Here is a 24,340-nt window from a genome sequence, read left to right as displayed (position 1 = left end):
GTAGAATAGATTAGTATTAATAACTAATTGTAAATACATAAGGTCATATTACTAAAATATGTTATGTGGATTACTATACGGACTACTTCACTTTACTTTGTGAGTATGTGTGACTGTGAAATTAATTATTTTATTTGATACATAGTGAATAGTGAATGGACGAGCCAGGCTGGATGAACCTTTGGTTATAGTTGAACTCGTACTCCCACAATGCAACTGTGATTTATTTTGTGCGCAGTTGTTGGCTTGGTAGGGTTTTGAGAAACGCTAGGAGGGGACATTGAATGACTTTGTACCCGCGGCGCGGTGCTTATCTGGGTAGTTTGTGGTAGTCCGTTTTGACGGGTACCTATTTTAATAACAGCTATGGAAGCCCTTATACCCGTCATAAACAAACTACAAGATGTATTCAACACAGTCGGTGCGGATATCATCCAGCTACCGCAAATAGCTGTTGTTGGAACCCAGGTAGGAATCGTAGTGGTAGAAGATAGCAAGCTAACTGGCGCTAACCTGCTGCAGTGCTGCTTGCTCAGCTCATTGACTTAAATTATCATATTTCAGCTTTTAGACGTAACCATTTAATGTTGATACGTATTCTACAAACATCCAACAACCGTATTGACTGTACAATAGCTTGGCCTAAATGACAGAGACAATCACGTGTCAGTTAACGACATTAACTGATATTAATTTCCTCAAAATGAAACCTACAGCAATTTGCTACCTTGTTAGAGATATATCTCATCGTTTGTTAAACTTGGATCAAGACTCAGTCTTGTATCAAGGTTGATAATGTGTATTTCATACACAAACTTAACTGTCTGTCATGTCCCAACAGCAGTCGCTTCTTTCTAGAAAATTATGATGGCTATTCAGAAACCAAACATTTGTGTTGACTTCATTGTTTTCCATTCACACCACACGCAGACAGGGCAGTGGGAACCTGTCTAGTTCCTTTCTCATGCAGTTTATGCGACCTGTGTTGCAACTTGCTTAATTCATTTAGTAAACATATACATAAATTAAGCAGTACTGTCCACATTTACAGGTCAACATCTCTGCATTTTACACGTTTTGACAGACACCTGCGGTTGTTAGAGTGACATAGGCCAGCCAGTGATCATATGCCCCATGTCTCTGCATGGGTCATTGTCAGGAGCTCGCTCCCAACTCTTATAGTTGCGTGCCACAGTGACAATCTACTACACCAGCTAAATACACACTACAACAACTTAATATGCAGGCAAACAAGCCTTATGTTAATTACCAGTCGATTAAATGGAAATCCTACCAGGCTATGTGCAAACTTTTGCCATACCAGTTCTCAGGGGGACATGGGTGTTACTACTTACTTCCCAATTGTGAAACCCAACTTTAAAAGAACACCCATGGAAGGAGTGTCCCATGCTATGTACTATAGACATTACTGAATGAGTCATAGGCCTACATACTGTAGCTTTCATATTTTGCTAGTAAGTTTGTAACCATTAGTTTTTGTGTTTACAGAGCAGTGGGAAGAGTTCTGTGCTAGAGAGCCTGGTTGGCAAAGACCTCCTACCACGCGGTTGTGGCGTTGTCACCCGAAGGCCTCTTATCCTTCAGCTGGTACACATAGACCCAGAGGACCGCAGGAAAACCAGCGAAGAGAATGGTAATGACAACAAGTCTTCGCCTCTACAGTTTCCGCCTATTGCTGGCTGATTTCTGTTTGTAAGATCCCTGTCATAGCTGTCACTGGTCAGAAACGCTGGCAGACAAAAATCCCTATTTGGCTGGTAAAATACTGAAAGTTCCTTGGGAGTCCTGAAATCAATGTACAGTACCATACTGTTTGTTTCCAGATAAGTGTATAATAAGCTTGGTCTTAATTAATTTGGCTTGGCCTGTTTGGTTTGATTCTAGCATTTTATGGATATTCAGTTTTTTTTTAGCAGGGTTTTGGTGCAGGCTAAACTAGCCTGACAATATATTGATATTGTGATATGACACTAGATATCGTCTGGAATTTTGGAAATTATAATAGCGTTGTCTTTTCCTGGTTTTATCACTTATTTTACTAAAAAAAATCATCATTATGCGACACTTTTTAAGCTTGTCGGTCGACTCCTTAAAAATTTATTTGTTTGAAAGTAATTTGATATAATCATAAATGCATTTATGGTCACAACCACAATATCGATATCAAGGGTTTTGGTCAAAAATACCATGATATTTGATTTTGTCCATATAGAACTGGGCCAAAATGTGTTGCTTTGGGCATATTGAAATAGGTGAATGCAGTCACAGAGCATGATATAGCAGTCCGTCTGCAATGAGTTACGTCAGCACAGCAGATATTGAGGTCAGCAATATCTACTGTAGTGTATAGTACAGGAGAGAGGTGACGTACCCAGCAGATGGAAACCTTTTAAAAGGTTTCACTAGTTGTGGATTTTGTTTCTATCTGTGTTCTGGGAATGGCTACCGGTACTTGTTTACAAAGGACTGCATTGCTGCAGTTTGCTGTGCCAGAGCTGCAGTTTAGCCAAGTTAACACCATTCTCCTTTCATCTCTCCTGAACCAACAGACTCCAATTCCAGGAAAAATGGACACCTTTACAGAGGTCTCCTTTTCCTTGCCTTCTTTTGTCTACATTTAGCATCTTCCCTTTCTTATGCCCATTTTGTCACTTATTTGTGTTGCCTTAATTAAGCTACCCAGTGTTGTGGCTTAGCATAATTCAGCTCATCGTGCACCATCCCCATTATGGCTGGTCTCTGTTTAATTCAAAGGTAGTTGAACAATTTAACTCAATCAATCAAATCAATCAAATTGTATTCAGTTTTGAAAGTCATGATAATTTAGCACTTCACTGTGATTCCAATTTGCTTAAACAAACTCCACTTTGAACTAACTGACTAACAGACTCCACCCCTTTGTTTTTGTGTCCTTAATTGTGTAACTCGGCTCCACAGTTGTCGCTATTTTCCACGTGTTGGGCTATATATAAAGCTTTGTTGTTTATTCATATCCTTGGCTCTTGGCTGTGGATTGCTTTCTGGCCTAAAGCGCACATTCCCATCCCAGCTGAAGTGACAAGGAAACATACAGCACCATCCCCTGAGACATATAACATGATGACAGTTATAATCAGTCACATCTGATCTCAAAGCTACATGATGTCAAACAAGCAGGAACTGGCACCTTCTCAGGATGAAAGATTCCTGATTCCTTTCCCTTTTTCTTCTTTTTTTTTTACAGGCATCGATGGAGAGGAATGGGGCAAATTTCTACACACTAAAAATAAGGTAGGTTATTGACCACGTCTATGAATAGAAACCTCTGAATATTTGATAACCCAGCTCAGATAATGAAACATGCTCCCTGTATAAAATTGTATTGATTCATTGGCGGCCGTGGAATAGTTGCCAGAGGCACGATTGTGGTTTTCTGGAGTACGTGAATCAACAGGAACTTGTACAATCTGTTATCAAATCAAGTGCACTGCAGTAGCTAAAAATATAACTGGATTTTCTCTAGGGCTAATGTCCTCACGAGGGGATCATGGCTTTTCTCTGCTTCAGTGTCCCAAATACAGTAGTTAATGAGATTCTGAACAAAGAATACCTTTTATGTGTTGGTACGGTCCCATGATGATGTATGATACTGTTTGCAGGACCTTTCAGAAAATGACTCTGTGATTTTGTCTCATTGATTACACTTGGCAATGTTTGAGTATTGACTTTATCCAATTATCCACTTTTAACCAGTCGTCCTGTTTTGGGCATGTTATTATAGGTGACAATTGCAAAATATTTCCAAATTGTGAGTAATTTTCCAAAATAGCACAAATTGTATTTTTCCCCCCTCAGATATACACAGAGTTTGATGAGATCAGGCAAGAAATTGAAGCAGAAACCGAACGAGTATCTGGAAATAACAAGGTATGCTAATTTCCCACATAGCGAGACAACACAAATCAGATGACGACAGAGATGTAATCATTTTCTGTTGTAGGGGATCAGTGATGAGCCCATTCACCTGAAGATCTTCTCACCACATGTAGTCAACCTGACGTTGGTGGATCTGCCTGGGATTACAAAGGTAATGCAAAGAGCAGATGTTCGTCAAGACCAGTAACTTACATAGAATTTGGGTGACTAAGAGCTAACTGTGTAACTTGCGTGCGTGTGTGTCCGTCCAAACAGGTTCCAGTGGGAGACCAACCCAAAGATATTGAGCTCCAGATCAGAGATCTGATCCTGAAGTACATCTCCAACCCCAACAGTATTATCCTGGCTGTGACTGCTGCAAACACAGACATGGCCACCTCTGAGGCACTCAAGGTCGCGCGCGAGGTTGACCCCGATGGTAAACATCCCCCCCCCCCCCTTCTATTTTCCGTTGCTTTAGTTTCATTTAGGTCTGTTCTTCCTGTCTTTTTGAATTTTGAATTTGTATCATGTTTAGGAAGGAGGACATTAGCAGTGGTGACTAAGCTTGATTTGATGGACGCTGGCACTGATGCCATGGACGTACTGATGGGCAGAGTTATTCCTGTCAAACTGGGTCTCATCGGTGTTGTCAACAGGTATGAAACCCTGTCGTATCGATCTAATGGCATTCACTGCTCCTAATAGTTAGACATACAGGATAAATTCCATATATGCATACAACTAAAAGGGACACAATTGTTATTATTATTGGTATTATGATTTACTTTTTTCTGTTTTTAACCTTTTTTTATGTGCGAATAAATAAAACCTGAACCGGAGCCAATATCAACAACATATATGATATAACTGCCCTGACTTATTTTGTTGTTGTTTGTAAGTAGTAGCGCCTACTTCCTTACTTACGAAGACCTCTAATTACTACTATTGCTATTCTATCTTCTATATTTTTATGAGATTCAAAATTATGCTAGTTTGGACTGTTTTTATTTGTTCACTGTCGGGGATGACTCGGCTATATTTGTTCTGTTGATACCCACCTCCTAGGAGTCAGCTAGACATCAACAATAAGAAGTCGGTGACAGATTCCATTCGTGATGAATATGCCTTCCTACAGAAGAAGTACCCCTCCCTTGCAAACAGAAATGGAACCAAATATCTGGCCAGAACATTGAACAGGTACGGTGAACGATATAATTATAACTCTTCCATCTTTCAGTTCTCTCACTCAGAACTATGGATGGATGGATAAATAAATCAGTGAACATATAATATACTTTCTATATGCACATACTGTACTACGGGTGATAGATTTTACATTGACCTATGCCTATATTTATATTTATTCTAAGTATCTAACTACTTGCCTATACATGACAATACAATATGTACATATTGATCCACATTTATGTCAGTCAGTCAAAATGCAGGTGGTCAGGTCAGTCACTAGGGTTTTACGTCTATGTGCCATTTTGTTTTTTTGGTGATGAAGCACACAATACATATCCACTATACACCCCTGACTAGGCCATGTTGGATGTTAAAGCATTTTTATACTGTTACCCAATCTTTACTAGTCTAGTATTGTTACATATTCTGTAATTATTCTCTTCCCTTGTCTGTAACTTTGTGTAATCCTTACTGTTGTGCTGCTATGACAACTGAATATCCCTTGGGATCAATATACATCTATTTTCACAGTATCTATAGGCGATTAAAAGCTAAATCTTGTTTCTTTCCTCGCGGCAGGTTACTCATGCACCACATTAGAGATTGTCTTCCTGAGCTGAAGACTCGGATCAACGTGCTGGCTGCCCAGTACCAGTCCCTACTGGGCAGCTACGGTGAACCTGTAGAGGACAAGAGTTCCACCTTGCTGCAACTCATCACTAAGTTTGCCGCAGAGTACTGCCACACGATAGAGGGCACAGCCAAGTACATCGAGACAGCTGAACTGTGAGTTACGCAACCCTGATGACTGCATGCAAGCACCTTTATAGACCACTGAGGGGAGCTAGTGCAGTGGTTCTCAAACGTCTTCATGGCAAATGTATTCCGCAGAATATTTTCACCCGTCTGGTCCCATCTGAAAATATTCTGTGCCAGGGACCCCCAGAATAGAAGATTTGGGGGGTTTTTTAAAGGCAAAATTATTTAAAAGTCAAACATTGTACATTGTACAAGCAAGCAGTGACACTGTGAGCTTGTAGATCTGCTATTTCTTTGTAAAAATAGATAGTGTTTAAAATGATTCATTGTCTCAGGAAGTGTCAACTGTCAACCACTGACAAGTTCTGACTCCTTGAATGGCCCCTTGTGAATTCTTGTCTTCTTTTTAGATGTGGTGGAGCAAGAATCTGTTATATCTTCCATGAAACATTTGGACGCACGCTGGAATCCGTAGATCCGCTGGGTGGTCTGACAACTATAGATGTGCTCACAGCGATACGAAACGCAACGGTGAGTTAGTGTCGCAATGGAAAAGAGAAGAAACTGAAACAAACTAAAAAAATCTAAATATAAAATTCAGTGCAGATTATTATTGTGCAAGTTTACTCACTTTCAAAATGACAACTCCATTTTGTGCATGTCTGTCAGTATTGTCAAAAATGTTCAATAATGGCTAAAATAGCAGGTCCACAAGTTGTGCATTGTGTGCTTGTAGATGGGCTATTTTCACCTTTTTATTTTATTTTTATTTTTGTGAGAGGTGGACGACATTTCCATTTATCCAGACTATTTGGGGGTCCTTTGTATGGAAAAGTTAGGGAAGCCATGTTTTAGATTACATTAGATATTTAGATTTGCATTAGTGAAAATGTACGACAGTTTATAGTTTCACTGGTTCACTGTCTTCTGCACTTGAGTCAAAGATAGTTGTGGGTTTGTGTGCACTAGGGTCCAAGGCCTGCTTTATTTGTGCCTGAAGTGTCATTTGAGTTGCTGGTGAAGAGGCAAGTGAAACGATTAGAAGAACCCAGTCTGCGTTGTGTGGAGCTGGTGCACGAGGAGATGCAGAGAATTATTCAACACTGCAGCAACTACAGCACGCAGGTAGGATGCGCGTGCACACACACGCACGCTAAAGCACATAGGTCAAAGTTAGACATTTTTTAGACACTCATCATGAACACAATGTTCTCTGAAAGGTTTGACTTCCATGTTAAGCTTTTTTTAAGTGATCTCAAAAGGAAAAAAACGTGTCTCAGAAGATCTTCTCAGGCTGTTGCAGAAAAATAAAAGGTTGTATAATAAGATTGGTTAGCATGACCAACTGCAATCGGTTCTCATGGAAATGCAACGTAAAGTTTAGAGCGATATAGCAGAGCAGGTTAGTGTCTGCATGTAGACGGCATAGGACCATAGGTGGATGATTATGTTGTATCTAACATAACATTGGTGGTTGCCATTTAATAAATGGTCAACATATACCTTTTTGCTCAGTTTGGTTACCATAGAGACAGCACAAATGTGTATCATAAAATATGAAGGTATGAATTTATTATGGCCCAGATAAACCTCATAGTGAGATTCATTTAAATTTGTTGACACGCATTAATCCAAAATATACAAATATGTTCCAATGTTGCCAGAAACGGGAGGAATATCTTGTCGCTCAATGTAAGATCAAAGACCATATGATCAATTTTTTTTCAATCATTTATTGAAGAGACACATTTGTACATGGAATTCCTCAATATAGTAGTGGGAACGTTTCGAGCTGAAGCTCGTTACCACTTGAAGTAAAAGATATATCTGGGAGCAGAATTTTCTATTCTTGAACTATCCTGTTTTTGATCTGGCACCCAGCCTATTGGGTTGTAGATGTGTGTATTGTTTTGGCTGTTTTTCTGCCTCATTATTCATACCAAACAATCAGAATAGTAGGAAAGCAGATGACATTGACAATCATGTGGCTATGGCTAACCAGTTTGCTAACCAAACGAACACAGCCAACGAGCGCTACTAGCATGTAAACGAAAGCAGTAAAATGTGTCGGATGATGATGTTCTTTTGTCATCAAAGTTTTTTAATGATTTTTCCATAAAGCATACAAAATGCACATGACTTACACAAAAGAAAAAGACAAGAAAAAACAAACAAAACACAACTAGCAGTCAAAAAAAAGAAAAACCCCTGGACAACACCCCTCCACACTCTGTTGTTGACATTCGTGATTATGTAATGTACAAAATGTTACTACAGCAATCCTTTGATATATAAATAAAAGTAGTCCCATATCTCATGGAACTTCCCTTTCACGTTATTCCTCCTGGCTATTGAGTATTCAAAAGATGCAGTTTCAGTCATAAGTTGGGTCCAATCTGTGATCTGGATGATGATGTTTATAAAACCTGTCGTTTCTTTTTTTTTTAAATATATTTCTTATCCCACGATTTTGTAACCCATTTTTTCACCCCTGTGTCAATCATCTAATGTGATCCTGGGCTCTATAAACCTGTCGTTTCTGTAAATAAACTATTTATCATACGTCGATTTAATAGCCAGATTGATACGGTCGTGAGTCACTCAGTCACAGCAGTGGGGGCAGCCATGTTTGTTGTCTGACGCTGTTGAGTGAGGGGGCTGATGGCCAATGCAATCGGCTGCAGTGAACAGATTTTCGACTGAGACTGACACGGTTGTAGGGAGAGTCACCAGACCTGAATCGCCAGAACATATTTTCTTAATGGCCGTGGCTAGCAATTCAGGGCTGGGGCCAGGCTACTAACATACTAGTCAGCGGTCACAAATGAACAGAGCTGCTTTGCCCTATTGGCCTTTGCTGTGCATAAAATTGGCAACACTGGCGCTACACAACGTCATCATCACATACTAGTTATTCCTGCACATGGGACCCAAATATATAACTTGTTCAGCACATTTAGTGCTGGGCCTACCATTAAGAATGAAGGAAAATGTTGCTTTGATTTCATTTGGTGTTATACTGCATACAACAGGTGGAATAAATGTTTTTACAGTGCACTATACACTTTATTTTTTATTCTTGTCCATCCCTGCAGGAGTTGCTGAGGTTTCCGAAGCTCCACGATGCTATTGTAGAAGTGGTCACGTCCCTGCTAAGGAAAAGACTACCAGTCACCAATGACATGGTCAGTTTTGTTTGTTTACCCTCAAGATGCCTGGGTATTTTTAATTGATGCTTTCTGGGCTCAAATTGATTGTATCTTGTCTTTCTTATTTATTTTTCAGGTTCATAATCTGGTAGCAATTGAGCTTGCCTATATCAACACCAAGCATCCAGATTTCGCTGACGCCTGTGGTGTCATGAACAATAACATAGAAGTAAGAATTGAACCTCATTCCACGTATTCACTAAGGGGCAACGTAGAACAACTCTGCTGTTGGCCAGTGAATAACAGCATTGCACTCGTTTTTCACAGGAGCAGCGACGCAACAGAATGAGAGACATGCCGTCTGCTGTCCCCAGAGATAAGGTACTGTCAGGATTTCTCCTCTCCTCCCCTGTTCTTCCCCCCTCTTTTCTGTTCTTTTCTCCAAGCTAACAAGATTTAAGATTAAGATCTAATTAGCAAACTTATGGGGACACTTTCTTGGCCTACTGTAAATGAGACACGCACACGTTCCTACCTCTGCTTTTAGGTCCTGTTAAGCTGGAATTGTACTTGTGCTAGAGTTGCGCACCGAAAATATCAGATCTTTGCAGCGGGCGGCGTGACCCGGTGTGGTGTGGTGGTGTGGTGTGCTTGTGTTTTTGGTGCACGACAATGCACGCAAGAAAGTATATCAAGCTCTTTAGTTCTCCTTCCACCCCTCTCTTCCTCCTTTTCTCTCTCTTTCTAGTCTGTTAAGGACCCAGGTCACTCCCCCACTGCACCACCTTCTCCTGAGGGGGAGGCCGCCAAGGTGTGTGCCCTCACTGCCTGCTGATGGCATGGTCAACATCTACCCACTCCACACACACTTGTCTTGCTGCCCCAGCCTAACTAGAACCCTTGTTTTGTTCGCTGAAATGTCCCCCCGACATCCCCCTTTATAACCATAGTCTCTCATGAAGGCCTTGTTGGACGGTACACTGTCAAATCCTCAATGTTAAATTAGCTCTTGCGTGTACAAATGTAACCAATTGGACACATTACAAATGGATAAATGAACACTGAAGATTTTGCTGTGTATCTGTCCATTGCATACTGTTTTTATCTATACGTTGGTCTGTCTGTGTGTTTGTATGTCTGGAGTTGACCTCTGAAACCGCTGGAACTATCAGCTCTAAATTAATACACTAATTCTTATTTTTAACATATTTATTTTTGCACTTCTTTAATATTTAATTTTTGAGGGGCGCTAGCCGCTCCTATACACAGGTTTAATGTTTGTTCAATGTTTTGTACACATTGACAATGAAGGGAAAATGTACGTTGTCATGTGTCATTTACGTCATATTGTCTCTTTATTGTTAATGGTGTTTAATGTTTGTTTGCACCGTTTGTTTTACATCACCTAATCAACATGAGTTAGGCTTTAATTAATATATTAGAGCCCCTCACTTCACACATGAGTTATTTTAATTTTATAATGGCAGTCAATAGGGCTCTGATCAGGCTCAAAATGTGTCTAAATTAGATATATTATAGTTGACATCAGATGCTGGCCACATGAAGTCCGAGAGCAACATTGGAGCCAAGAATGAAGACTGCATAAATAAGCAACATGTTGAAAATAACATCTCTCCAATCAAAGAAGACCTGTGTCTATTTGATTGCTTACTCATTTGTCTTTCATTTTATGAATCCCTCCCGGAAACCTATTAACGTCACTGCCTGTCTGTGTGTGCACCTTGTGCCAGTGTATCACTCAAATGCATGGCAAGTCCCATACCGTATCTGGCTGACAGCCTTCCATCCGTTCCTCCCTGCAGGCAGGAGGCTCCCAGAGCGGCTCCCTCAGTGAACAGGTGGATGGGGGAACCGGCACCTGGAGGGGCATGCTGAAGAAGGGAGAGGATGGTATGCCTGTAGACAGGGGCTCCGGCTCTGCCAGGGGCTATGCTGTCAACCTGCTAGATGTGGTGGGTACTCCAGGCCTAGGTATACACCATGTTTAAGGGCTGTCCACACCAAGCACTATAGCCACAATGCTAATTATGTGAGCATTCACAGACACTGATGTTAAAATTTCGGTGTGGACAAGTTATACGTTTATAGTTATAGTTGTGTGGACGAGCCATTAATACCATACTAGCGATAATTATGAATAATGAAGTAAGCTACTTTATAAACAAGGATCTTGACAGAGAGTTGGTACATCTCCAAACAGGGATTTTATGACTGTTCTACTGTTTTGTTTTACACTTTGTTGCATCATATTTCTTCAGTCTTTAATAAATTAGAATTGCTTATGGTTGTGTTTCCAGCCTGTGCCAGTCTCCCGGAAGCTGTCTGCTCGGGAGCAGAGAGACTGCGAGGTCATTGAGAGGCTCATTAAGTCCTACTTCCTCATCGTACGGAAAAACATCCAGGATAGGTACACATCTTTACCCCTTATGTATCCGTACAATCTCATGTCAAGTTTCATTGCGATGTCGGAACTACAATAAGAATGGCAGTGCATGATTGCAGCTAGGCGTCCAATCTATTGTGCCGTCTGTTTCAAATAACTTGACATTGTGAATGTCTTATATTATAGTAACATACTGTATCATGAGGATTGGTTAAAATAATGTTTACTGATATTAAAATCAGTATTAAAATCATTATTTTCTTCTCCATTACTTTGGATTTCTTAGATGTAATGCCTTTTTCACGTGCAAAATGAAGGAGCAATAAGCAAATTCGTGAATGTGAAAGGGAGTTTATCTAGTCTGGCATGGCCAGACAAATATGGACTCCTTTCCTGTGGCAGATTTGTCTGATTTCCAGGCTAGAGTTTGACTACTGTTGAGTTTTTGGTATGGGTCACCATAACCTTAACAGAACAGTGACATAATCCAAAATATTTGTCTTAATAGAAAGCAAATTTTCTTTATATTTCCTGTATTCTTTGTTCTTATAACTGTGTTTTGACATTTAGGTAAAAAGATTAACCCATTCTGGGTGGGAACCCCTTTTGGTGTTTTAAGCATTATGTTACACTTTAGCTATTGAAAAATAGCAGATCTACAAGCTCATAGCTTGTAGGTCTGCTATTTTAGAAAAATCGTGAAAATGTGGTGCACATCTTTGAATATATACCGGTATTCTTTCCGAGCTAACTTTTTTAACTCAAATCTTTTCTTCTGGGGGGTTGTCGCTGGAACAGCATATTTTTAGATTGGGGTCTGTGGCCAATTAAATATATTTTTGGGGGTCCTTTATGTGAAAATGTTTGAGAACGACTTGCATAGAAACATAGGTTTTTCAGAAAACTATCACGATTTAGACAACTTTTATAGAATCGTCCTCAGGTCTAAATGTGTTTAATAAAAATAATGATGTTTTTCTCCATTTGTTGTCTTGGTAATCCTCCTCCTCCTGGGTCCCTTGTCACATGAACTCCCAGCGTCCCCAAGGCAGTGATGCACTTCCTGGTCAACCATGTGAAGGACTGCCTTCAGAGTGAGCTAGTGGGTCAGCTCTACAAGGCAGGCCTGCTGGACGACCTCCTCACAGAGTCTGAGGACATGGCCCAGAGACGCAATGAGGCCGCAGACATGCTCAAGGTCAGTGGGGTCCGGGGACCCCCAGGGGTCCTTGAGGGAGTTCCAGGGGGTCCCCAGATTGGAACCAAATGTACTCTGAGAGTGTACAAATGGTGTACATTTGGTTCCATTTGTACACGACTGTGACTCAAGAGGTAGAGCAGGTCGTCCAATGATCCATGGGTCGGCGGTTCGAATCCCGGCTCCTCCTGTCTACATGTCGAAGTGTCCTTGGGCAAGACACTGAACCCCAAATTGCTCCCGATGTGCTGGTTGGTACCTTGCATGGCTTCCGCCGCAATCGGTGTATGAATGGTGTGTGAATGGGTGAATGTAATGCACAATCTATGTAAAGCGCCTTGGATAAAGGCGCTATATAAATGCACCATTTACCATTTACAATGTTAAATTAACATTGATTTTACAATATAAATTGGGGGTCCCAGAGATAGATATGTCATGAAATGGGGATCTGTAGACTAACACACGTCAAACTGGGGGTCCTTGAAATTAAACAGGTTGAGAATCTCTGCTGGAGCCGTAGAAATCTTCTCTTATGGGCTCCCTGGCATATATTTTCAAATAGAGGTCTGTGGGCTAATTAGTGTCAATTTGGGGATCCTTGCCATGAAATAGTTTGGGAACCACTGCTCAAGGTAACCATGTTTACTGGCAAGTGTAACAATTAACCACTTGAGCTCTATTATGTACTTTGTTGTACGCAAGTGCCTCGTGAAAATGTAAGGCGTTTTGAGCTTGTAAATTCAATTTTCAAAATGTCAATTTTAGACACATTTCTGTGGTCTACTGGCAGCGTGCATACAACGTTTGACTTGTATCAGTCCAGCAGTTTGCTAGATTAGCTACAGAAATACACACACAACCACAGAAGCTCTCATACTGTAGATGCTAGCCTCTGAGCCACACCGTAAAAATGAAAGAATAATTATTACTTTTTAATGTAACCTATGATGACCTGCCCAGAATGGGGACACCAGGTTGAAAGTGGTTCAGAATACATTCAGTATGCAGTCAAATTAGCTCCAAGTATGAGCTTGGTGTTTAAATCAATATGGAGTGTTTGGTTATAGTGAATGTACAACGTTATGATATATTTGTGTTCACTCTGTTCATTTTCATACCTGTCCCCAGGCATTGCAGAAAGCCAGCCAGGTGATAGCAGAGATCAGGGAAACTCATTTATGGTGAGGATGATCTTACATGGACCCTGCTCTGTCTCCCAGCGTCCCAGTCCACAGAGACGCTAACCCCCAACATGCACTGGTATCAATAAGTGTGTATTACGGAAATGTAGTTATATGTACAATATGGACTTGGAAGTACATCAACAAGGCAGCACATATCACTATCCCAGCCTCCGCCATCTGCATAGCACATGCACACATCTTGTATGTAAGTAGTACAGTAAGTACATTAAGCTTCACCATGTGGGGTTCAGCGGAGGATTATTTGTCCATATTGTAGATTTACAGACAAACCGACTAGATTAAGTACTTTGGTGTTCATGAATTTTCATTTTCCTGTTAAGAGTATATGACGTAACATAACGTGTGTGCTGAGGATATATCTTAAACGATGCAACCCTAATTAGGTTATTTGTGTTGTTTATACCATACGAGTAAGATGAACTACCCTGCCATATAGTTTACATGCTGTTAGTGTTCCGTTTTCAGTGCATTCTTCCTTCACATTCAAGGTTATTGTCTCAAGTTAAAGGTGATTAAATTTATTTTCAGTACAAGCTTCCATGATGTGTAACAAAGCTAAAACAGATTAATTTCAGTTGTCATTTTGATTTCATGTCCTGTACTTGTTCTGTATGATATCACAATATAGTTACTGTAACTGTCAGGTCTCCCATCCTACCACCTTATTCAAAATGCACTTGCTGAATAATTCTGGATGCTGTTGCGCTTGGTGTTTTATGAGTAGTACATCACAAGTAGTAGCTACATTTCAGCCGGGTAAGGCACTTAAGACAAAATAACATCAATGCAACTTTTAATAAAGGCAACACAGTATCTGTAATGGTTTATTTATTTTGATACGTTGATGTTTGACACATAGCCCAACACTACAGAAATGTTGGGCTACATAACGGCATATATGAACACACATAGGAGACATGGGCTGATCCCCGGACTGAGTCATCGTCTGCCCTGCTGCCGTCCGGCATCTGCTTTACCGCCGGGTAATCTTTACCTTACCGCCGGGTAATCTTTACCTTACCGCCGGGTAATCTTGCCCTTGCCACGGCCTTTTGCGCTGTAAAGAGCACCAGAAATGGTCAACATTCAAGCCACGCATAGTTCAGCTATTGGCACCAATGGAAGTCACTCAACACTCCTGGGGAGCACCTGGGGCGGGAGGGGGTCAAAATGACTAATGGCCTGGGTGAGAGTATGTATAATACTTTATGATGTTTTGTCAATGCTGTCACCAGGGAACAGGGTTTTATTTATTTTGGGCCATGTTTTGGAAAGGGAAAATCCTCCATAAACCAAAAGGCATCCTTGTGTGATGTATTGCTACAATTTCAGACTGTCACTATACTATGAATTGTATTGCACCCACACACATTTCTGTCTGGTCCTCCTTGCAGACTGCAATGCAAACATTCACACATGGTACAAATGGATTAAGTGTTGAGCGTGAGTGTGTTGAGCGTGGACATGGTTGCACATTGATTAGTAGCCTTGCAGAATGTCAAGGTTATTCTTTGCTTTGATACAGTATTGTTTTTGCTTTTCTTTTTTCTTTTGTTTTGCATTTGAAGAATATGTTCAAATAAAATTGGATCCTTAATGACCTGATTCATTCTTTGCCATGGTCTTAATGGAGATTAGAAGTAGTAACAAGGGAGGCAAATAGAGTTGGAAGTCGTAACTAGCCTGCTTTCATAAACAAATTGTCAATGTTGATCTAGATCAAAAATACTTTTGTACTCCTAGTTGTGCTTACCTCTGGTGGTCCCTGACACGAGCAAGAAGCAGATTAACCTGTAAAGATGCAGAAAAGCATGACTAAATCATTCAAGTCCATCAAATGATCTGATCGGTAACAAAATAATCTTGAAGTCTATTGATACAATAGGCCCCTGTGCAAGTGTGCATAACTATCCCAGCCGTTTCCAGAAGGTGGCATATCCGTTTCCTATTCCGGTCCAGTTCCCATAGATTTGTTTGCTTTGCTCAGCAGCAGATGTGAACCATGAGTGTTTCTAGTTAAAATCTGTCGATGCTCAATTATATTAGGCCCGCCATCCCACCCTTCACCACTACATGTGAAATGGTACACAAATAGTCTCCTAAGTGGACGCCATATAGACTTAACATAAAACTATAAGACAAATGTGCCATTGAGGAGACACTGGAGAGACCTGGACAGGAGAACAGTGAAGTAATGGTGACCACCAATGTTCTTGTTCTGAACAAATTGTGGTCCTTCCATTCATGTGGTTCTAACGCAAGCCATTGTTTGCATAGCATATTGTTGCAGAGGTCATGGTGTATCACAGATGTGTGTAATGACTGAATGTGATCATTTTCATTTGAGTTATGTCTTCTTGACTGTCTTACATCATATTTCTGACCCTTGAGTTTCTCAGTTAAGTCAAACTTCTCTGCCTCCAGGTCCATCATATAGTTCCACATCTCAGTGGCCTTTTCCCTAAAACAAACAAAGCAATTCATTGTCCAAAGTGTGTCAAATTATATAGAAATGTACTCAAACCTTTCATTAGTGTGTGCTTTTTTAAATAATCTAAGTCTACAAAATAACTTGTAACTAAAAAAATATCTCAAATATTTTTCCGAGTACAGTAGGCCTACAGTACTTGAATAACTTTACTTCCCTCCACTGGACAGTGGACACATCACACATGGTGTGGTTAGCTGTAACGTTTTACTGCTGACATACTTGAGTTTTTCCTCGTTTAGATGATCAATGTTGAGGGCTTTCCTGCGGTCGGCCAAGATCTTCTTCTTCTTCTCCCTCTCCGTTTGCTTCTTGGCTCCCTTTCTCCCCTCAGCACCCTGCAGTGGTCAAATGTGAGGAGAAAAATGTGAACTGGACTGAAACAGGGTTGTTAAAGCTGCAATCTGGTACTTATTTGAATGAATAAAACCTGATTTTAACCAATCTGTAGGCCCATGTTAATACAATATAACTATCCTGCTGTAGGCCTATCTGTTGTGTATTGGAGGTGGTCTCCCTACTCTTCATGTAGAACCTGGTGCTGGGTAGGACTACTGGTTGACAAGTAGCCTATAGTGCTGCCTTTCTGAAGCTCAGAAGTTGCAATATCTCCCGAACACAAGGGGGGACTGCCTTTTGGATGAGTGGTAGAAATGTGGACTCTATATAGATGCAGGACACCAGGGTTCGATTCCCGGATAAAACATAAAATAATCCCAGATCAACAGGAGACTGTTGATTTAGAATGGGAATATGAAGAAAATAGCCTATTCAATCATTACATGAGGATAGTAACAAAGAAATAAGCAATTCGTTCAAAACAAAAGTGTATGGATTTAATAGATGAGTTACAAATATGGATAGTAGTGATTATTAAAATTACCTTTGCCATATGCTATTTATTTGTCCCCGATAAAAAACGATTATAAAAATATATAAGTTGTACTGATAGCCACAGCCCATGTCAACGGAGCCTATACTGTACGTTCACACATAAAGCGTAATTTATACTCAGAGTCTAGTATGATGACGGACGGTATATCGCGTGCTGAATATAGCAGATCTATGTATTGTGCATGGAATAGATGTGCTATAGGCATGTCCTGGAAAACATGGACCATTGTCGTTCTATTTCTACACTCTTTGAGTTAAATTGATGCTATAAGGATTTTACTGTGCAGCCAAGGAATGCATGCTGTATTGAATAGTAGCACGACAGAGAGAGACAGCTGCAAAATAAGCTATCTGGGAACCCATCGTCAAAAAAAGGAAAGCAGTCACTTACGGCCCAATGTTCAGGCCGGGGGGGGGCCCCTAGCAAGCAAGAATTGCTGAAGTTACAGTACTAGAAGATGAACATCTCTTTCTGTCTTTCAATCTCTCTGCCAGTTGAGAGAAAGCTTGGCTTGGCCCAGCCCAGTTTGCACGTGCCTGCACAGACCAATATATCTCTCCGAGTGGTTGAGTGATTGGACATAATGATCGGTTTCCTCCCTGTGACGTTTGGTTTGACTACATGACAGATGTCGAGCAGATGTTGAATAACCTTTGATTGATGGGTCACGGTATTGAGAGCTTTCTTCTTCTTGATGTCATCATCCTGCTTCTTACGGTGGTCCTCCTGTTCCCTCCTCTCCTTCTCCTCCTGTACGCCAAAAACACCAGCAAAGAAGAACCACTTAACCAACGAAAGCTGCAAGCTCCGAGTCGGCATGCGAGATGAGACGGTGCGGTGAGTGAGATCTCCTTACCGCAAGTCTGGTCTGCCTGTCTTTCTCTCTCTCAGTCCGAATCCTCACCTGCTCTGCTCTCTCACCACGGCGCTTGTCCTGCAGGGCCACACACATGATGAACACACTGAAAAGTTTGCGCGCACGCACACTATGGGGGCCCTACAAAAAATACTGGCCCAGGGGCCCTCGTGGGGATTAGTCCGTCCCTGGGTTGTTAGCCTCGCCTATGAGTATTCATTTGGGGGTCCTTGACATGAAAAGTTTTGAGAACCACTGCTCTATATAGTTGGAACTCACGATTCTTTGGACGAGGGCGATGAGCTCCTCTTCCTCCTTCTTCCTCTGGATGAAGTGAGCCTCGATCAGAGACTGCAGCTCAGACAGATCCTTCTCCAGGCGCTTCCTGTGGATATCCTGGTACCAGCATAAACCAATAGGTAGTCAGTAGCTAACGAGAGCGTTTGTTCAAATACTTAAAGCTGTATTACAGTACTGTATGTAACTTGTTGTTGAATAAAATGCTATGTATTGTATGTTAATACAATATTACTAATACAATTGGGGAGTTTGTATTTGGTCTCCCTGCTCTTCTATTGAGACATTTGGAATATTGTGTCTTGACACAACCTTTGACACCTCCTGTTTCTGGTTTGATACAAAATTTGACCTGAAGGTCAACTTGTGTGACCTGAAGGTCAAAAGGTATAGATTTCTCCCCATAGCAAGCAGGCTTGCTAAGCAGGCTTGCTAGTGGTAAACATGTCAGCACTTGCACAAAGGAGACTCGTGTCCAAATCCGTGGCAGAACATTTACCTCATTAAAGTCCTTACATTGTGATGAAAAAACAAACTGAAAATGAAAACTCGGCCACTAGGACTGTGTGTGTGTGTGTGTGTGTGTGTGTGTGTGTGTGTGTGTGTGTGTGTGTGTGTGTGTGTGTGTGTGTGTGTGTGTGTGTGTGTGTGTGTGTGTGTGTGTGTGCGCGCGCGCGCGCGTGCATGTGTCATGCTGACAGACTGCTGATTCATTTGTATTATAGCTGATTTCATGTTGGTTCCTGATTTTGTGTGCATGCATGCTTTACTTTATTATTTCATTTTGAGTTACAAGTTGCAATGTTTTGGAAGCCTGCAGTCTACTGGTAGTGGCAGCAGGTCAGCATTGATGACTCCAATTAGACAAGTAAGTTGAACGGGTGCAGGGCATGAGCTAATGATGGACTTGGCTGGAAGCCTCTCCCTATTTAAGGGCCACCGTTGGAGAGTAAGCAGTTTAATCTGCTATTGTGGCATTTAATGACTGCATTCTGCATCCTACAGTACTTTTAATGACTGGACGGCTCCGAAAGACACCCCCCCCCCCCCCCTTTCATTGGACATTGAATTGGTGTATTCCCTGCCCCATATTCCACTGCTATTATTGTTATATGGAATAAAATAACATTGACTTTGGACTTTGTGCCTCACTGTGTGGTTTTGTGTGGTGAAACGGGTTGACGTCACCGGTACTAGGCTGTCACGCCTACCAGCGTCAACTTGGATGTGTGGGCCTCAACGCCAAGGGGGATGAGTCGGCCTACAGGAGGGAGATCGAGCGGCTGCAGAGTTGGTACAGCAACAACAACTTGGAGCTAAATGCTCTAAAGACAGTGGAGATGGTGGTGGACTGCAGGAGGAACGCAGCCCTTCCCCCTCCCATCATGCTGGGAGGCACCCAGGTGATCCCCGTTCCTGGGCATAATCCTCTCTCGGGACCTGAAGTGGGAACTAAACATCATGACCCGTAGATATAAAAAAAAAATAGATGCCTCATTGGCCGCTGCAGTTCATGTGTCAAAGGAGGGGCGGAACAATTTACACTGGGGAGGAAGTGCGCCGGAAGTGTGGAAGGCACGTTACGTCACGCTGCCACTCAAGTGTGACTACTGGCCAATCACAACGCATCTTCTCCGGGACTTATCAGACCCGAACATAAGCTCTGTGACGCACGCTCATGCTTCCGCTATGCTTCGCAAGGAATCTCGGGAAAATGTTTCCCTCCCCTGAGCACATACGCTCCAGAGCCGAAAGGGGCGTCTACCTTTATATGTCTATGTCATGGCCCTCCTGAAATAGGCCCAGAAGAGGCTGTACTTCCTCCGACAGAGGAAATTCAGACTATCAAGGACCACGATGGCCCAGTTCTACACAGCCATCATTGAGTCCATCCGATCCGTCATCACCTGGTTCCCCGCTGCAGCTGAAAAAGATCTGGCCAAGCTGCAGCGGGTGATATGCTCTGTGGAGAGGGTGATTGGCCATCCCCTGCCCTCCCTCAAGTCCCTGCATGACTCCAGGGCATTGAGGAGCCTGGCCACGGCCTCCTCACCCTCTGGGAGAAGGTTGCGGCTGCCCTCCCACCCCCACGCCCTAGTGCGTGCGTGCGTGCGCATCAGCTCACATCAAAGTCGACTTTGTCTCCTCCATCAGGCATCTTTGGTGCCGTAACATTTGGCATAAATGGCCTGTTGGTGTAAATGAAAAATGTGTGAACGTGATCAATCCTACATGTAAACCATCAATCAATCAAACAATCAATGACATGGAATCAATCAATCAATCACTTACTTGGGCTTGGGTTTTGATTCATCTGTGATGAGGAACAGACATAAATTCATTGTTAATAAAAACACATTTTTGTGGAACTATGCATAAATGAGTAAAGGATTGACCACTTGAACCCTATTCAGGGTATATTTGGCTAACATTCAGTTAAAATAACAGCCTACAAGCTCACCACGCATTGCATTGCAGGTTTGCAGTGTGTTGTGACTGTGAGCTTATTGGGAGAATTTGAGTGAAAAAGGAGGTGTACAGGCCCCTGAGTTCAAGTTGTTATGGAATCTACAAAATATGTTTTACCTGTTGTTTCCTCTGGTGCTTCCTCTGTCACTTCCTCTTGTACTGATACCCACAAAATATACAATGAATCAGTAATCAGTACATCAATAATAAAAAATAGACGATCTAGTTCTAGTGCATGAGCCAGCCAGCCAGGACCCCAAATTTGGAGTCGTCGGTACCAATGGGGGGGGATCATTCTCAGTGATTTTTGGGAAGGTATACATCCCTAGTGCTAGGAAATATGTGATAGCATTGCATCTGTGATGATACTGTAGCTTGTGTGCGTGTCAACATGTACGTTGTGTGTAGAGTCATAGGGGAGACCTGTGTAGTATGTGTGTTTCTTTGTTAGTCAACGTGGCCAGGACTTCTATTGGTAGACTTTTAGTCTGGACTGCATGACCTGTATGGCCTATGTAGCCGTTGTGCACCTTAGTGTCAAACTATTTCTCAAACCCCGTCTTCAGAGCATGGCACTACATAATAGGTGCATGCATTTACGGTACACAAAAGCCTCTGCCACGGGCTCTGGACCTGATCACACTATATCTCCATCTGGCCTGTTCTGACATCACAACACGGGCACTGCTCTAGTAACATAAAATTATGATAATATTTCTCTCATAATCATAGGATCATAAAGTCAACCCACCACATCCTCCTGGCCCTCGCCTTCCTGATTGATAGTATTATCTTACCCAAATCCTAGTCTACCTCACCTCAATATACTCTTCATCGACATATCTCCTCATCTGTGTAGCTTGAACATCTCATCAGGTGCCAGCTGGTCACCCTTAGCACAATTTGGATCTCCCATCCAAATCTTGTGACATCAGCCGACTTGTCAAGTTGAGCTTGATGGTCTGCCATTTTCCACATCACTTGTATATGAGCCCTCAACGTGGTGCGACAGGGCAACTAATATTATGGCACCCAACTAAATTGTGGCACCCAACTCACCCAGCACAGGGTAGCCTGGGAAGTTCCCTGCCAGCAAAGTGTCTTGTGCTCTGATCTTGCCTTTGCACAAAGATATGATCTGCACAAGACTATCCCATCCTGCTCCATCTGTACTTTATAGTATAAAGTACAGTATAAAGTTCATACTGTAGATCCACCCGATACACCCCAATTCACCAACAAGACAAGCACATCAGTTTGCACTGAGCATGTGTATCACACCCTGCAATGTCTGCCTCATCACGACCAAATGCAGTATCCATCATCAACACTGTTGAGTCCACTCACACATGCACACGCTCAGCTGATTTTTATGACAGTCTGCTTAAAAGACTGTTGAGCAGAGACAGTGTTGCAGAATTGTGCTGACAGACCAGGTCTGGCTTAGCCTCTATGGCATGGAACACATGCGTCTTCATCAGGTACTGGATTAGATATCACACATACTTCACACTCCAGCAAGGAAGAAATACTTCATGCTCCACGACGAGAGAGAAGTTGACAAGTTGCTGTCTCTCTGAACCAGTTCTTTTCATAATGACCCATCTCAATTGTTACTGTATTGTTATAAAATAAAATGCATGATAGCACCCATAAAACCGGTGCTATGCTATCACAACTGTATTGTACACCTTCACAAAAATCACTATGAGAATTATTCCCCCAGAAGGTGCCGACCAACCCCCCGGCTCATGGTCTAAAGCAAATATACATCGTTTTAATTTCAACCTATTTTCAACCGGAAAACATGCTGAGGGCTGAGACGTGCTTTTCCAGCGGTGCCAATTGGTACACTGTTCACCACCGCACTTAATTACAGTGTTAATTAAACTGTGTTCAATTAGTGTTACTATACTATTATTGTACTATTCTATTCATTCTTGTTTACAGATATCATATTACCTGCTTCTTCTTCTTCCTCTCTTCATTAAAGTAGTGGAAAGGAGAAAATGTTTGAATCAGATAAACTGTGCTTATTGAATAAATAATTGTGATCCTCATTATTAAAAGTATAAAGTCGGCAACATACTCAACTTCCTCCTCCATCACTTCCTCAGTGAAGTCAGACATTTTCTTTTATGTGAACCCTGGAAAATAGATCTCTGTCAGCCTATACACAGCAGAATTCTGAGTGTTACTCGGAGCGTGTACAAATGTAACCAAATCCATTTTACACTCTAGGAGTTAAAAATGGATACATTAACACAGGGTATTTTACTGTGTATATTAAGAATGATACAGCATAGGATAGCAAGGATAGCAAGCCTTTACATGTCATTCTAGAACAGTATCACTGGCTGCAAAAAGGTTCTGTATGTATTTTGTTGCTGTATTGTATTGTTCATTGCAGGCTGCTTTTTTACTCTACTGTAACACTAACAAAGGCCTACAGTATCCTATCTGACAGTTCTGACATTCTTTGTATTATTTTTAGATCAAAGCTCCTTTTGCTCATTACCAATAAAACATTCACAAACAGATGAATGCCATACTCAATATCATAACGTAATGTGACGTCACTGGAATCTTTTCAAAGAGCAAAATGTTAGGTGTTTCCCAGATGGATTAAGATTATCACAGTTAAAAGTCTTTCTAACCTTGACAGACTGATAGATAGACAAACAGAGTCTGTTTTAATGTCAGTCATGCTAATGACTCAAACTCTGTCGACACCTGTCTACTAAGAGAGGCTGTTACTCTGAGTGACTGACAGGCTGCCCCAAATTCATGCTCCTTGATTCATGTGTGAGATTTGTGAGAGCGTTGACAACCATTAGGATCTACATTTTTACAGTGAGATGTTTTGAGAAAAGATGACTATTTAATGTTGAAACTCTTGCTATAGACAATAGACAGATAATAAACAGAATTCAGGAAAGTATAAGGTCTGTAGAAATAAAGCTTATCATAATTAAATCTGCAATGAGTCTGTACAACAAAATACTGGATTTATGTTTTATTTTTTTAACAAACCATGCACTTGAAAATTGTATTTCTAAATTACCATATTTCAAAGAAATTCGGCACATCAAAGGAATAGGAATTTCACTAGTTACATAAGAGAATCCTTACCTGTGACACAGACAAAGAGACAAAGGGTCAACAGGAGACACACTCCAATTCCTTGATGTTCACAATTCCAACAAGTTCAGCTTTGAGGATAGAGGATACTGTACATAGTCCAACCCTTCATAGTCATATGACTTCACTGTCCTATGGCTGAACGGCATGGGAGAGACTTTGTCTATTGTTAGTAAAGTGTAACAATAAAGTTCCATCACAAATTACGTCATGTAAAGAGTAAAGACCTTGTCAGTGGAATTGTGTTCCTAAGGAACACACTAGTAAAAAAAGAAACAAGGAAAATGCTCTGTTATGTATACAAGTACTGTATGCACGCAGAGACACATTGATGTATGTACACCCTGCACACTAACCCTAACCCCTTCCC

General features: G+C 41.4%; 2 protein-coding genes across 4 annotated transcripts; one reads left to right on the top strand and one right to left on the bottom strand.

Moving 5' to 3' along the window:
- The first annotated feature begins 268 nt into the window (after positions 1-268).
- On the top strand, positions 269-15,421 carry dnm1l (dynamin 1-like). 2 transcript variants are annotated; one of them, XM_080762465.1, is made up of 19 exons: positions 269-468; positions 1,510-1,654; positions 3,245-3,291; positions 3,856-3,927; positions 4,001-4,087; positions 4,192-4,354; positions 4,454-4,574; positions 4,984-5,115; positions 5,686-5,892; positions 6,276-6,396; positions 6,835-6,990; positions 8,961-9,050; positions 9,151-9,243; positions 9,342-9,395; positions 9,763-9,825; positions 10,838-10,987; positions 11,333-11,442; positions 12,457-12,616; positions 13,748-15,421. In XM_080762465.1, exons 1-19 carry the CDS (start codon positions 367-369, stop codon positions 13,802-13,804), a joined length of 2,130 nt encoding a protein of 709 aa, XP_080618591.1. In that variant the 5' UTR covers positions 269-366; the 3' UTR covers positions 13,805-15,421. The 2 variants fall into 2 exon arrangements, with proteins under 2 accessions (XP_080618591.1, XP_080618592.1); XM_080762466.1 differs by lacking the exon at positions 9,763-9,825.
- On the bottom strand, positions 14,636-24,333 carry tnnt2d (troponin T2d, cardiac). Of its 2 annotated transcripts, XM_080762472.1 has the most exons (14): positions 23,962-24,333; positions 22,919-22,976; positions 22,792-22,811; positions 20,947-20,988; positions 20,653-20,674; positions 20,486-20,549; positions 18,343-18,459; positions 18,064-18,141; positions 17,859-17,957; positions 16,535-16,650; positions 16,195-16,285; positions 15,578-15,615; positions 14,842-14,881; positions 14,636-14,802 (listed from the first exon to the last, which is right to left on the bottom strand). In XM_080762472.1, exons 2-13 carry the CDS (start codon positions 22,957-22,959, stop codon positions 14,842-14,844), a joined length of 768 nt encoding a protein of 255 aa, XP_080618598.1. In that variant the 5' UTR covers positions 22,960-22,976; positions 23,962-24,333; the 3' UTR covers positions 14,636-14,802. The 2 variants fall into 2 exon arrangements, with proteins under 2 accessions (XP_080618598.1, XP_080618597.1); XM_080762471.1 differs by having other exon boundaries at positions 14,636-14,881.
- Positions 24,334-24,340: the final 7 nt, after the last annotated feature.

The sequence above is a fragment of the Protomyctophum bolini genome (genome assembly GCF_963924005.1).
Source record: "Protomyctophum bolini genome assembly, chromosome: 4".
NCBI classification, from domain to species: Eukaryota; Metazoa; Chordata; class Actinopteri; order Myctophiformes; family Myctophidae; genus Protomyctophum; species Protomyctophum bolini.
This window is presented reverse-complemented; position numbering and strand designations above follow the sequence as displayed.

Bases quoted from the DNA above. Each gene is read 5' to 3' on its own strand.
- dnm1l (XM_080762465.1), top strand. From the start codon at position 367: ATGGAAGCCCTTATACCCGTCATAAACAAACTACAAGATGTATTCAAC. The intron at 3,292-3,855 runs GTAGGTTATTGA...TTCCCCCCTCAG, and splicing joins TTCTACACACTAAAAATAAG to ATATACACAGAGTTTGATGA. The intron at 4,575-4,983 runs GTATGAAACCCT...CCCACCTCCTAG, and splicing joins CTCATCGGTGTTGTCAACAG to GAGTCAGCTAGACATCAACA.
- tnnt2d (XM_080762471.1), bottom strand. From the start codon at position 22,959: ATGTCTGACTTCACTGAGGAAGTGATGGAGGAGGAAGTTGA. The intron at 16,651-17,858 runs GTTATTCAACAT...TGACCACTGCAG, and splicing joins CCGTGACCCATCAATCAAAG to GGTGCTGAGGGGAGAAAGGG. The intron at 16,286-16,534 runs GTATGTCAGCAG...TGTTTGTTTTAG, and splicing joins CTAAACGAGGAAAAACTCAA to GGAAAAGGCCACTGAGATGT.